The sequence below is a fragment of the Staurois parvus genome, unplaced genomic scaffold (assembly GCF_062004578.1).
Source record: "Staurois parvus isolate SC_StPar_1 unplaced genomic scaffold, SC_StPar_1.0 ptg000011l, whole genome shotgun sequence".
Taxonomy (NCBI): Eukaryota; Metazoa; Chordata; class Amphibia; order Anura; family Ranidae; genus Staurois; species Staurois parvus.
In genome coordinates, this window is record NW_028317807.1 from 880,340 (window position 1) to 894,499 (window position 14,160).

The following is a 14,160-nucleotide window of genomic DNA, read 5'->3' on the forward strand; positions in this document are numbered from 1 at the left end:
ACATTCAAATACCCAAACACCTAGAGAATGCAGTAGATGTTATGAGCTTGAAAGTTTTTTTCTGATCCATTCATCGTTTTTACAATAAACTGCAACAGTGAATAAAAACGGTAGACTTTAGAGGCTAACATTAACATAATGCAATCCTTTAGAAGTATTTAAAAGTAAAAATCCACTGCAGATTGTTTAAACACTGCTACAAATGACATCTCCATTGGACAATGTCACCAACTTTCTAAAATGAGTGCACAGGGGAATATTTACTAAAACTGGAGAGTGCAAAATCTGCTGCAACTTTGAACAGAAACCAATCAGCTTCCAGGTTTTACTGCCAAAGCTTCATTGAACAAGCTGAACTTAAAAACCGATTGGTTGCCATGCATAGCTGCACCAGATTTTGAGTGCACCAGTTTTATTAAATCTACCCCATTGTTTTAAGTCCAGCTTTTAGAATGGTACATTTTCCTGCCAAATGACTTCTTAGAGATTTACAGCTGAAAAAAACATTATTATTATTATACATTTTACTACCAAATGACTTCTTAGAGATTTACAGCTGAAAAAAACATCATTATTATATTACATTTTACTACCAAATGACTTCTTAGAGATTTACAGCTGAAAAAAACATCATTATTATTGTTATTATAATGATGTTTTTTCAGCTGTAAATCTCTAAGAAGTCATTTAGCAGGAAAATGTAACATTCTAAAAGCTGGACCTAAAACAGTGGGGTAGATTTAATAAAACTGGTGCACTCAGAAACTGGTGCAGCTGTGCATAACAACTTATTTGCATAACTTTTACAAAATTAAAAAAAAAAAACTTTTCTAAATACAGCGTAATGATTGGAGTAGAAGAAAGGGGGCTGAGTTTCTTGCATTCCATATTATATTTAAATAAATACATTCTATATCTAAGCAAACATCAAACAAATCAAGCCACAGCATGTAAGCTGCATTGTAAAGGCTTTATGTATCTGATAAATGTTTTGGATAAAATCAATGCCTTTAAAACAAACTGTCTCTCTTTTTCTAAGTGAGCAGCATACTAATACTGCAAGTAAGCTAATAATAGGAAGCTATATTAGTTAAAGAGAAAAAGTTTTGTTTTTTCAAGTTCTATGAAAAAAGCCATGTGCCTTTGTATGAAATAGTCATCATTCCGGCAGGGATTGTTAACCACATGGCTGCACAGTGTTCAAAAGCACATTCCCATGTTGTTAAAGTTTGGTCCTTCTCTGCCTTGATGTTGTTTTAGCTGTCCTAGGGAAGGTCAGATTACACTGCAGTCAGGGATGTAGAAGGATGGAGGATCTGCATCAGACAAGCACATCCAAGTCCTCTGCAACCTGTTGCTCCTTTAAGTTTAATATACTGGTTTGCAAAGGAGTAACTAAAACAAAAACTCGCATATCTGTTCGTATTTTCGATGAACAATATGGCATTCCAAAAACAAATGTGAAACCAGTAAAACATAAGTAAAACAACAAACAAAAAAAAAAACAACTAAGCAGAGTTTGCTTTGCCTTCGGAGTAAGTGTGTAACTGGATACCTGAGCAGTTAGGAACAGTAAGGTGAGCGAAGAATATAAAATGATGACAATTACTCACCTTGCTGCTGTGCCAAAATAAGGGACGGGTAAGCCACTGCAAGGATGCAGAGGAGGGAGGATATTTGCACAAAGCTCATCATGTCTAAATGTTAGACATGAGACTCTAAGTGCAGACTGGGGGATGAAATATGAAAAATAATCTTCTCAAATTAGCACCATCAATTGTTCCCCTACCCCCTTCGACGATGGGCCCTTAAACAGAACTTAGCCACAGAGATTCCCTTGCAGAGTTCTTAAATAGGGAAATCTTTGGCATGTATTAAATCCCAGCCCCTTTCTGAAACTTGAGAGGTGTTTCCATCACTAAACCCATTCAATGCTGCAGCATCCCATATAGGGCTTCCACTGTACATTTCTGCCAAGTGAAGTTGTAGAAGAGTTAACATGCAGAGACCTGCGAATGACCTTACAGAGCAGGAAGAGATGTTAAAGAACACATCTGGAGAAATGCTCCTTATGTACTTTTGTGTCAATGAGTAGATTACAAATTTGCACTTCTCGCTAAATATAGAGACAGCAGATGTTCTTGAATCTGTTGCCACACACTGAGCACCAACATGATTCATATCATTGTCTAGTTATCGAAGACATAGGTACATGCTATTGGACTTATTCAAGTGCAAGGGGTAAAGTGCAAAGTGCCAAAAGCGATAATCATACCAACCAGACTGATCGTATTTTACTAAAGCCAGAGCCGGAATTTGGCTTGGTGTTTTACTTGCAATGTTTTACTGTAAACATTGGAAGCCGGGAAATGTCATTATTAATACCTTGTACAATGTACAAACATTTTGCTGCGTTTGGTAACATTTCTTCTTATAATCTAGGATATTTACAAAAGTAACTGGAATCCACGTAGACTAGGATTTAATATGGTTTTATGAAGTGCTAATTTTATAGGAAAAAGGTATTATGATGATTCTCGCACGCTCTGAGCAGGTCTGGTCATTGTAAGCAAATCTAAGCGCTATACTGTTTTCTGGGCAGTGCAGTGTGGATGTATCCTGGAATTGGCATGCAGTTGACTCTGGCAAGATTTTTATAGAGTAGTCTTGAATTGTTTTGGCTGCTCTCCTTTTCTAGTCACCGTGTACTCCATAAAATCAGTTTTTAGCCAAGATGTTCTCTGTAAAAATGAGTACAAATGATTGTGCTTATGGGATGGGGGTCAAACTGCAGCAGGTATAAAGTGCACATACAGAAAGATCAGTGAGGCTTCCCGTTATACTGATTGGCCTATAGCAATGTGTAGGAGTGGAGCTTAGCTGCAAACTCTGACACTACATGGAAGTGTCAGGAGTTTTGCTCATCAGAACAACCCAGGACTTAACCATAACAGGAAGGCTTGGGAGGTCACTGTAGGTATGTGGTAGATGCCTGTACTTTATAAATCAAATGGAAAATGCAGCACAGCAATATAAACTCAAATGGTGCTCATAATACAAACATGCATAAATGAATAGTGAAACAGAAATTGTGTATGTGACAATAAATATGTGGTACATCCAATGTATTCTTAACGCATACACATACATCACCATAAAGTTGCACATATGAGTGCTGAAATGAATATAGATATAAAAACCAAATAAACTATATTTAATAGTGAATTGTCCCTTTAAGTCTCAGAAATCTTCATGTGTGTTTGTGCATATGTCTCCTATATATTGTGCTCCAAATACACCAGCAACAAAAATCTGCAAACAATGGTGAACCGTCCCTTTAAATCCGAGGTACTCCAAGTGGATCAGTGTAATCACACTACTGTAATCACACTACTGCATACATGTGTATGGTGCTCCTGTGTCACCCTTTAGTGTACATCCACCTCCAATACACTATTGCTCTCACCTTCAGGTGTAAACCTTAATGCCAGGTCAAACTACGCTTTTCCCTTTAACCCGGGAGGGTATACTGGTACATAGATCTTCAACACTGTCAGCACTTTAAACTCTTCAGAACGCTCCACAAACATAGGAAAAAGTACTCCATGTAGTGTAACATTGCCAGGTAAAAAACAAGCTTTATTAAAATGCTCAAAATGAGCTCGCATTTAAAAGTGTCCACCTGGGACACTACAGGGTAAAACTCACTATACAGTATGTACAGGAATCCCTTTTCCAAAATGGCGACACGTGCACTTCGTTTGTGGCTTGACGTCATCGGCGTACCCGATGACGTATAAAGTACATATTGCCTGTACTTTATACTTACAGCAGTTAATCTCCCTTCGCCCCAATGACAGAATATCCTTAAAAGCTTTGTTCACCTTCAGGAAAAAATAATAAATGCATATATTTTTGCAGCAAAAGAAGTAGGATGATTTAATGCTGCATCTGTCCCCAGCCATCTCTACATCAAGAACTGAATGAACAAAGACTGCTGATCACTCAGTTCTTGGGTCCACTCTAAGCACAAAGCAGTGACTATTAGTCACCAGCTCTCTGCTCTGCCCCTCCAGCACTCACTGGAGTGCCAAGCTAGATGCAGCATCGATTTGATGCCGCATCTGTCTCCAGCCACCTCTACATCAAGAACTGAATGAATAAAGACTGCTAATTATTCATTTCTTTGGTCTGCTCTAAGCACAGAGTAGGGCCTGTTAGTCACCAGCTCTCTGCTCTGCCCCTCCAGTGCTCACTGGAGTGCCAGGCTGAAGGGGGGGCAGGAGCAGCTGATTAAGGCTCTCTGGAGCAAGCTGAGAAGTTTAGCCAGCTGCCGGTCAGGCATCTGGGTGGAACCAGACATTATTGTCACAATCTTTGCAGAGCCTGGGCCAGCTCTGTGACATCAGCCGACAGTTTGCTATAGCCTGTGGATGGCTGAATCTGGGTTACAGAAGTGCAAAACTAAGTACACTCCTGTGACCTACAGAAGAGGTTTTACCAAAGTGCTTTGTTCATGGGTCTGCTCTAAGCACAGAGCAGGGACTTTTAGTCACCAGCTCTCTGTTCTGCCCCTCCAGCGCTCACTGGAGTGCCAAGCTGAAGGGGGACAGGAGCAGCTGGCTAAGTTTCTCTGGAGAAAGCTGAGAGGCTGAGCCAGCTGCTGGTCAGGCATCTGGATGGAACCAGACATTATTGTCGATGGCTGAATCTGGGACACAGAAGTGCAAAACTAAGTACACTCCTGTGACCTACAAAAGATTTTTTACCAAAGAGCTTTGGCCATACTTCTCCTTTAATGTGACACTAATACTTCGTTAAAAAAAAAAATAACAAACATGTTATACTTACAGTACCTGCAGTGGTTTTGCACAGAGCAGCCCAGATCCTCTTCTTCTCAGGCCCCTGCCGGCACTGCTGGTTCCTGCCCCACCAGCAATGCCCCCAAGCAAACCCGCTCACTCTGGGGGCACCGCTGCATGCTTGTCCCTGTGCCTGTGCTCTATGAGTTCATAAGACACATAGAGCCGCGGCTTGGCCCTGCCCCCCGATCACTCCTCATTGGCTTACTGGCTGTGATTGACAGCAATGGGCTCCCACTGCTGTCTCAACCAATGTGGAGAAAGAGTCCCCAGTCATCAGAGGCTGACAAGAACCATGCTGGGTTGGAGGGGGCTCAGGTAAGGATTGGGGGGGTGGGGCTGGGTGGTGAAGGTAAAAAACCTTGAGCTCTTAGAACCACTTTAAATTAATACCTGATTCATATAATTTTCACACACTGGGATTGAGTGTGTACATGACTGTGTTCAGTCATAGGGTGAAGTGTGTCCTGGATAAAGCTGTATTACTTAGCGTTACTTACCTGCAGTGTACTCTGCATGGAGATCATAGACCTAACTGTGATGTCTGCTGGGAGTACCTGGAGCACAAGAATGTCTGAACAGGATACAAATCCTTTAACAGGTAAAACAGTTATGTTATACTTGTACAGTATTTAAATATACTTATCCTTATTACATTAGGATGTTTGCTTAGGGTTTAACATTAGTATTAGCATGTAGCAAATCCAATAACTCAAATTTGGATCAGTAATTCATATAAAAGAACTATTCCTATGCATTGAAGATGTATTAAGACATTTGCAAAGTGTTTGTTCCAAATTTTGATTTATGTATTGATATACCTCTCATGACTCAGTCTGTCTGGATGGTATGGTCACCTGCTGGCTTGGCACCATACATAGGCAGCTTAACTCTACAATAAGACACGGAAGTTAAATCCAAAGCAATTTTACTTAAGTGTAGCACAAAGGATGTTTTTAGTGAAAGAGGCCAATGACTTTCCTAAACCTTGTCTCTGAAAGGGACTAACATTTACTAAGAGAATATGGAATAAACAGGAAGGGTCTGGCTGGAAGTGAACTAATAAGCACTAAATACTATAGGAGGGGAGGACAGAGGCATATACTAAATCATTAAGTATACAGGTTGTAGGTGCCATAAACCACAACTATTTGTCAGCACACGTCAGAATAATAGTAAACTGATTCAGTTCAGTACAACAGAATAAATACATATAGGTAGGACAGAACACTCCCCACCTGAAGTCTGTAGATTTAATTTTAACAAAGTACTGTATAAATCCATGAATGAAATAAACAAAAGAATGCAAACATATAGTCCAAGTCCAAAAATGTCAGCTAAAAATTTACATTATCTTTGACACTACAGTCTTGATACCTGAAACAGCCCTTGAAGGCATGAAATCACTTCTCCATGGGTGGCAAAGCATGCATAATCCCTTAGAGATAGAACTGAACAAGTCTCTCTTGTTGATCCAAATATCAATTCTTTTAATTCTTTTTATGTCTGAAATAATGAATTCTCCAGCAGGGGCATTTCTTCCTGTGGTTTCCTCTGTGCCAGAACATTTGTGCAGGGTATAGCTCAATATTTCTCCCCTTACCTAAAACATGTCAAAGACCTCTGAAGTGGTGAATGAATGACTCTTCGATCACACTACATCCTGACAGGTTTCTTTGGTTGTCCCCAAGGCAAAACTTTCACCAGACATACTATATTTTAGCACTAGTTTTCTCTGAAAGTCCTTTGTGACATAGTTCACTATTATTATATTTAATCATTAGAGATGACTGTTCATGGCTTTTCCCCACTATGATCTAATGCACATTTAGGATTTGTTTATGGATGCAAACTCCTGTGTAAAGGGGTCTCAGTGTAAGACAGATATGTGCATGTCACTGTCACATTCTCAGCACTTAACCATAGCCTTGATGAATTGCTTATTTTGTGAAAAGGTTTTCTCTTCTTATAGCTGGAGGGCTAGGAATGCTCAAGTCAATACTTGAGAAGCTTGGATCATTCCTAGTTCTTTGATGAACTTTGATAGAAAGAGAAAGGTGTACTGGAGACTTGATGTTACTGCTTTATGTCTTGAATCCACTGTTGGTCATTTTTTGGATATACAGTATAAGACAATTGTGCTACAAGTAAGCTCACAGCATGTGCAATGTCTAGGTAGCTCAGACCTGGTAGATGTAGGTCTTCCTTGGAATTTTTGGTTGTCTTCTTTGGTCAACTATAAAAGTCATGTAACCTTTTGAATAAGGCAAGTTCTTTTACTTCAGAGCTTCCATTAGTTTACTGTAATCTCTCCCATGTGAGAGTAAGGCCTTTGTTTGGTTTATGAATGTCAACAGTTATAAGTCACTTAACACAGTCTGATCGCTGATGAAGTTTTGCTTCTTCCCCTGCAGCTTGTTCCAAAACTCTTAGCTCATCTATGGATGCTTCTTCCTCCTTTTCTTTCTGAAAGATTTACATAGTTGCAATGTGGGTAAGGTTGAATAAAGACACCTGTCCATCCAATCCAGTTCAACCTGTGTGAGTGTGGATGTATGGGTGTGTTTATGTCAATAATAATTCCCATATCCTTGTATATTATATTCCCATATAATAGTTTTTTTAAAAGTATCAGCACTCCCTGCTGACATCACCACTTGTGGGTCCACATCCTTACCGCTCTTACAGTAAAGAACCCTCTATGGAATTTAAGGTCAAATCATTTCTCCACCAATTTCAATGAGTGACTGCGTTTATTCTTAAGCTTCATGAAACTGCATAGTTTTTTCCCTGTGCTAGAATCACCATTGAGGTCTTTGTATATTGCTATCATATCTCCTCTCAAGCATCTCTTCTCCAGGGAGAATAAAAGTAATGCTTACAGTTGTCTTTTATAACTGAGGTCCTCCAGTCTCCTTATTAGCTTTGTCGTCCTTCTCTGGACTCTCTCCAGCTCCAGCACATCTTTCCTGAGAACTGGTGACAAGAACTGGATGTCATACCCAAGATGCAGCTATACCAGAGTCTTGTAAAGTGGCAAGTTTTATCTCTGAGTAAATCCCCTTTTTATACATGCTTATATTTGGCTTGCTGCAAGCTTGGCATTGCATGTCATTGCTGAGCCTGTGGTCTACTAGAGCCCCAAATCTTTATCTATCTTGGAATCCCCCAAAGGTTCTTTCTCTAGCAAGTAACTTGTGTTCATATTTTTAGCCCCCAAATGCACTTACATTTTTTAACATCAAACCTTTGATCTAATAAAAAAATTGAAGTAGTGTCAAACTCAACCAAATTGTGAACTAGAATAAAAATACAATATAAATCTAGGTAGCTGCCCCTTTAAGTGAAAACAACACTTAACATAAATGTGCAATTACTAAAGGTAAACAGTCCTCCTACGGACACAGCTGATCACATGATAAGGTAAAAGGCCAATCATAACGGCCTTTTACCATGTGATCAGCTGTGTCCAATGACACAGCAGATCACAGTGTCAATACAGTTGCCAGTTATCGGCTGTCACAGAATGAAGAAAGTACTGCTGATAATCGGCAGATGTGACAGGGGAGATCTGCACTGATTATCAGTGCCAGGCAATGCTGCCCATCAGTGCCAGCCATCACTGCCCAGCAGTGTTGTCCGTTAGTGCTGCCCAGCAGAGTCGCCCATCAGTACTGCCCAGCAGTGCCACCTGTCAGTGCCCAGCTGTGCCGCCACTCAGTGCCATCTGTCGGTGCATCCAGTTGGTGCTATGAGTCAGTGCCGCCCATCAGTGCTGCCTATCACTGCCCATCAGTGCCACCTATCAGTGCCCATCATTGCTGCATATCAGTGCATCATCAGTGCCTCCTCATCAATGCCCGCCAGTGCCGCCTCATCAATGCTACCTTTCAGTGCCGCCTCATCAGTGCCCCTCAGTGCTGCCTATCAGTGCCCATCAGTGCTGCCTATCAGTGCAGCCTCATCAACGCACATCAGTGAAGGAGAAAAATTACCTGTTTGCAAAATTTTATAATAGAAACAAAGAAAACCTTTTCTTTTTTCATTTATAGTGCAAAAAATAAAACCTCAGCGGTGATTAAATATCACAAAAAGAAAGCTTTATTTGTGTGAAAAAAATTCTAAAAATTTCATATGGGTACAGTGTTGCATGACCGTGCAATTGTCATTCAATGTGCAACAGCGCTGAAAGCTGAAAATTGGCCTGGGCGGGAAGGGGTCTAGAAGTGCCCAGTAGGCAAGGGGTTAAACAGAATTGGTCCCAGGACAGAACCTTGGAGTACCGCATTTACCACTCCAGACCACTCTGAGTACTTGTTATTTATCACAACCCTTTGGAAGGGCCCTTGTAACCAGTTATCTATCAAAAAATTCCATGTTGTCAATGCCAACAGACCTCAATTTATAAATTAAACTTGCATAGGGAACAGTATTGAATGATGGGCTTCTGCATCTTCTTCTACAAGCATGTGTTCTTGGACAGCTTGCGCTCCTGCCTTGGCTTCTTCTATTTTAGCCTGTACTCATGCCTGGACAGCTGGTGATTCTGTCTGTGCACAAGCTCGGATGGCTTGTGCTTATACCTGGGTAGTATTTCTGCCTGTACACAAGCTCGGATGGCTTGTGCTTATACCTGGGTAGTATTTCTGCCTGTACACAAGCTCGGATGGCTTGTGCTTATACCTGGGTAGTATTTCTGCCTGTACACAAGCTTGGATGGCTTGTGCTTATACCTGGGTAGTATTTCTGCCTGTACACAAGCTTGGATGGCTTGTGCTTATACCTGGTTAGTATTTCTGCCTGTACACAAGCTTGGATGGCTTGTGCTTATACCTGGGTAGTATTTCTGCCTGTACACAAGCTTTCACAAGCGTTCATGTTTGTGCTTCTGCTGCATTTGCTGCCTTTGTGCATGTGAATAGCAGTGGGTTACTCAGAGATGAATGCTGTTTGTGGGACCTTATTGACATTTGCTGTTAGTGGGACCTTAGTCATCTACAGGATTTCTTAGAGTGCTTGGAGGAAGTAGAAAGGGAGAATGTAGTTTCACACAATTGTGACATATTGTGAACTACCTGTGACTTGATAGCAGTCTGCACTGCTCCCTTCATATCACAACCCAACTGTAGTGTCCTCTGCCCCTCTGCACCCCCCTCGACCATAGCAGTTATCTGTACTCCCCTCCTACTGTAGTGATTTGTACCCCCGCAAAGCAGTGTTTTTTGGCCCCCACAGCAGTTTTCTCTGCCCCCACAATAGTGTCCTCTGTCCCCCACAAGTAGTGTCCTTTGCCATCTTCACATTGTCCCCCAACACAAACACACGACAGAGTGTAAATAATACTCTCTGACCTTATAAAGGCTGCATGGCAGAGCATAGAGTGAGAGGAAGCACAGTGGTGGATAGAAGGAGGAAGTGGGAGCTGCCAGAGTTAACTTTTCATATAAGGATAATCAAGTCAAACAAGTAACATCCAGGGAATGGCATGACCCAAGGTTTTCCAGCAGAACATTTCCTAAAGCATCAAACTGCCTCTGCCGGCTTGCCTTTTCCCATGCTGCATTTTGGTGCAATCTCTTCTCCAGGCAAACAACACACCTGGCCATCCACATGATGTAAAAGAAAATGTGATTAATCAGACCAGGCCAGATCTTCTTCCATTGCTCCATGACCCAGTTATGATGTTCACATGCTCTTTGTAGGTGCTTTTGGTTGTGGACATGAGTCAGCATGGGCACCCTGACTTGTCTGTGGCTTTGCATCCCCATGCACAACAAGATGCGATGTCCATTTTTTCTGTTTACATCAAATTCAGGGCCAACATGTTTACTTGCTGCCTAACATATCCTACCAACCTGATGCCATTGTAAAGAGATACTCAAAGTGATTTACTTTTACCGCCCAGTGGTCATAAAGTTATGACTGATGGATGGGGCCCTTTGGTGATAATACTTGCTTGTACATTAGATGTATATACTATTATTAATCTTTTCTTATATATAGCTTGTGTAGAGCCCCTCTAGATAGCCAGGGGGAGCTAGTTTCTGATTGTTAGATAGAAAGGCTGAGTAGCAGCCCGAGGAAATAGTCAGCAGGGTCAAATTGGGGTCAGGGCCGAGAGGCTCTGCAGATCAGTTCCTCAATACCTCCCCCTGCTCTAGAATCTTGAAGAAGATTCTATAAGCAGTGGACAGAGGTGAGGAGGGGCTGGTCTGCATACTTAGGGGATCCTGACCAATCCTCAAGCAGGAGGCTTGGCATGGGGTCAGGACAGCCCTCAAGTATGACTGAACCTGCACAGCAGCAGGAGAGTTTGGGTGAAAGATGTGAGGAAACCTGAAAGGAGCATAGGAGGGGGCACATTGGGAAGGAGCCTACCTACAGGCTGGGACCTTGACAGGATCACTCAGTCCCCTTCTTCAGAGGGAGGACTACCTGTGTAGCGAGGAAAGGAGCCAGTCCAGCAGAAGGTCTAAGGCCGCCACCTATCTAAACCAGCTCACAGGAAAAAGGGACTGAGTGAGTAATCCTACTCCCCCTGGGCCAGCTAAGGGGAAAAGAGCATTCTGGTGGGAAACCTGACTAGCACCTTACCTGGGACTGTTCATCTTAAAGTGGAAGGTATTGTATCCCCTTGCCCAGGTATTCCTCCAGAAGAGGATTTATCTGGGGTCTGGTGTGGTACATCAGGAGAGGCTGTAGAGCTCTCCAAGAAGAGACTTGCACATAGTTACCAGGAAGTTGTCCTCAGTTTACTGTTCCTTGGGTATCCCATACACTCCTTACTCCATCCAATTTCAATCCCTCTAATAAAAGTAAAAAAACAAGCTCAAGGACTGTTCACTGTCTCTGGAGTGCAAGTCTGTGGAAAATGCATGTTGCTTGGCTGTGCAGGACTATAGGGGGACCCAAATCTTTAGCAACTCCTAAGGCGGTAGTGCTACACTTGTATAATGTTTATACTGGTGTGCATCTATATACTTATGGGTAATGTTATTTACCAGTTTCAGTAGTCCATCTGGTCCCAATTACTTGATTAGATAACTGGTTATTTTCCCAGGAAGAGAACCCCCTCTGTTCCCAGAGGCCTTGCCCTGGAGGCACTGACAACTTTATTATTAAACACATTCTTCCACTTAGCAAAGGTTTTGGTTCTCTTATTTACCTACAAGTTTAGTGCAATATACTGTTGGGAGGGGGTAATTTCTCATAAGTCCCTAAAAGAAGGCTACATGAGTCTATAAAGTAAAACTCATTTTTACATTGTTTCATTCTACTTTGCAAACTTGTGATCTTGCTTTGCTAAGATGGATTCACTTTAAACTCCATTATTAGTATATAGTAATGCATTCAGTTTATTGCCAGTCATGTGGTTTGCTTTATATGCAAAACTACTTTTAAATCATGCATAGCACAACACTAGAAAAAATAGAAATTGTTTAATTAACAATGGGGAATCTTCTTACTCTTATCAACATGCACCTCCTTCCCTTACATTTCTCTTGCTGAATTAAGCTCAAAATGTCCAGAGGTGATCAGAAAATGGAAATGAAATAAGGAAAAAAATCTTCACTATTTGTAAATTGAGGCTTGATTCTCAACTCTGCAGCTGTACGTACTGGCCCATGAATCCCATTATGGTAAATACATCCCTGGTCATATCTGTAATTTTATGTTTATGGAGGCAGGCAAATGGCCATCAACTAAAAAAGTGATAAAAAACCTAACCTGATGGGTATCATTCTCTACTGAGATAAGCGGTGCTAACAGTTTCTATAACTGTATATTCCTCCTGCGCTCAGAATGTAAAACTCTAAATAAAGCTGCTAACACCCTACCACATACCACAATGGACAATAATAAGATATAATAATGTGGTGCTACGGTTACACATAAAGCATCACAGAAAGAACATATGAGTACAAATTACATCAAAATAAAATCTACATGAATTTATATATACCGGAACACCCCAAAATGTAATATCTAGGGGTACTTATATGTCACTATAAATCACAAAATTAATAAAAAAACACTTAAAATACCAAATCATAAATACCAATGAAACCAAAGAATAGTGGTAGAAATAGAACTCCCCACTCCTGTGCTAAATTGCACAAAAAATGGGTTGTGACAAATACCCTTAGGTATATTATGTGCCAAACTGATATGATCAGAAAGAAGAAAGAGACGTGAAATAATATAAACCAAAAAATTGTTGATAAAATAGAATCCCCCCACTGTTTTGCTGAATAGCACAAATGAATAAGTGACGTGAGAATATACCCACTGGTATATTAGGTACCAACCTGGTATAATCTGAAAATCTACCAAAAAAAGACACTAAAGGTACCCATAGGTGAATAATGAGGTGATTATAAGTGAAAAAAAACACAAATTCACCACAAATGAATATTATACATAAATCAACAGAAACCAACTGATGTATGACTAAAGAAAAAAATGTGAACCATATAACAGTGATCCCAAATTGGGGATAAGGAGAAATATAGTGACTAAGTGACACCAATATAGACTGTATCTGGTGAAAAAAGAGTATAGGCTGCACCGCCTGTAAATATAAGTTAAGGAAAAATACTAATAATACGTGACCCCAATAGTGGGGATAGAAAAGTGTCGTACACGTGAATCTGTGACACAATCAATATGGTAAGAAAAAAATATAGGCTGCATCGCCTATAAAAAAAGAAATAATACGTGACCTCAATGGCAGGGATAGAAAAGTGGCGTACACGTGAATCCATGACACAATCAATAAACCAAAAACCTCCAAAAGTATACATAAATAAATAGTCAACTTATAAAGTGTATCTAACTTCAAAAAATGTAACTAAAAAAGTACAAAACCCACCTAAATGGCGGAGGTGTTCTGTAGTCCTTTACATGTATGTATATGCAGGGCTAGATATCGGGAGTCCAACACTAGGTGAAATGCCCCCTCACCTCCATGAAGCTACCCCACAGGGTCAAAACGCCTTTTAGAATAATACCACACCGATCGGGAACCTGGAACCCCTCATGCAGGTATAAGGTCCAACATAGAGGCAATCCCCCTCACTGGTGGGCAAAAGGTACCGTAAGCAGCCTCCTCAAAGATGTCCCGGAAATGATCACTCCTCATACGGCCAGAAAGAGAAAGGATGATGCTCTCATAGTATATTAAAGTCCCACTAACATTTCAAAAATCAAACATAAGCCTTGTGCATAACCACATGCTGTGGATGTACTTTACATGAATGCTTATTGGAGTCCCAAGATGGCATCCATGCCAGAAATT

General features: G+C 40.8%; 1 protein-coding gene across 2 annotated transcripts in view; it reads right to left on the reverse strand.

Annotated features, from left to right (window-relative positions):
* COL3A1 (collagen type III alpha 1 chain) overlaps positions 1-1,825 on the reverse strand; it is a 126,984-nt gene extending 125,159 nt beyond the window's left edge. For both annotated transcript variants that reach the window (XM_089670019.1, XM_089670012.1), the window contains exon 1: positions 1,614-1,825. In XM_089670019.1, coding sequence (XP_089526145.1) covers positions 1,614-1,695 — 82 coding nt within the window. In that variant the 5' untranslated portion in view covers positions 1,696-1,825. The remainder of the gene's footprint in view (positions 1-1,613) is intronic.
* Positions 1,826-14,160: the final 12,335 nt, after the last annotated feature.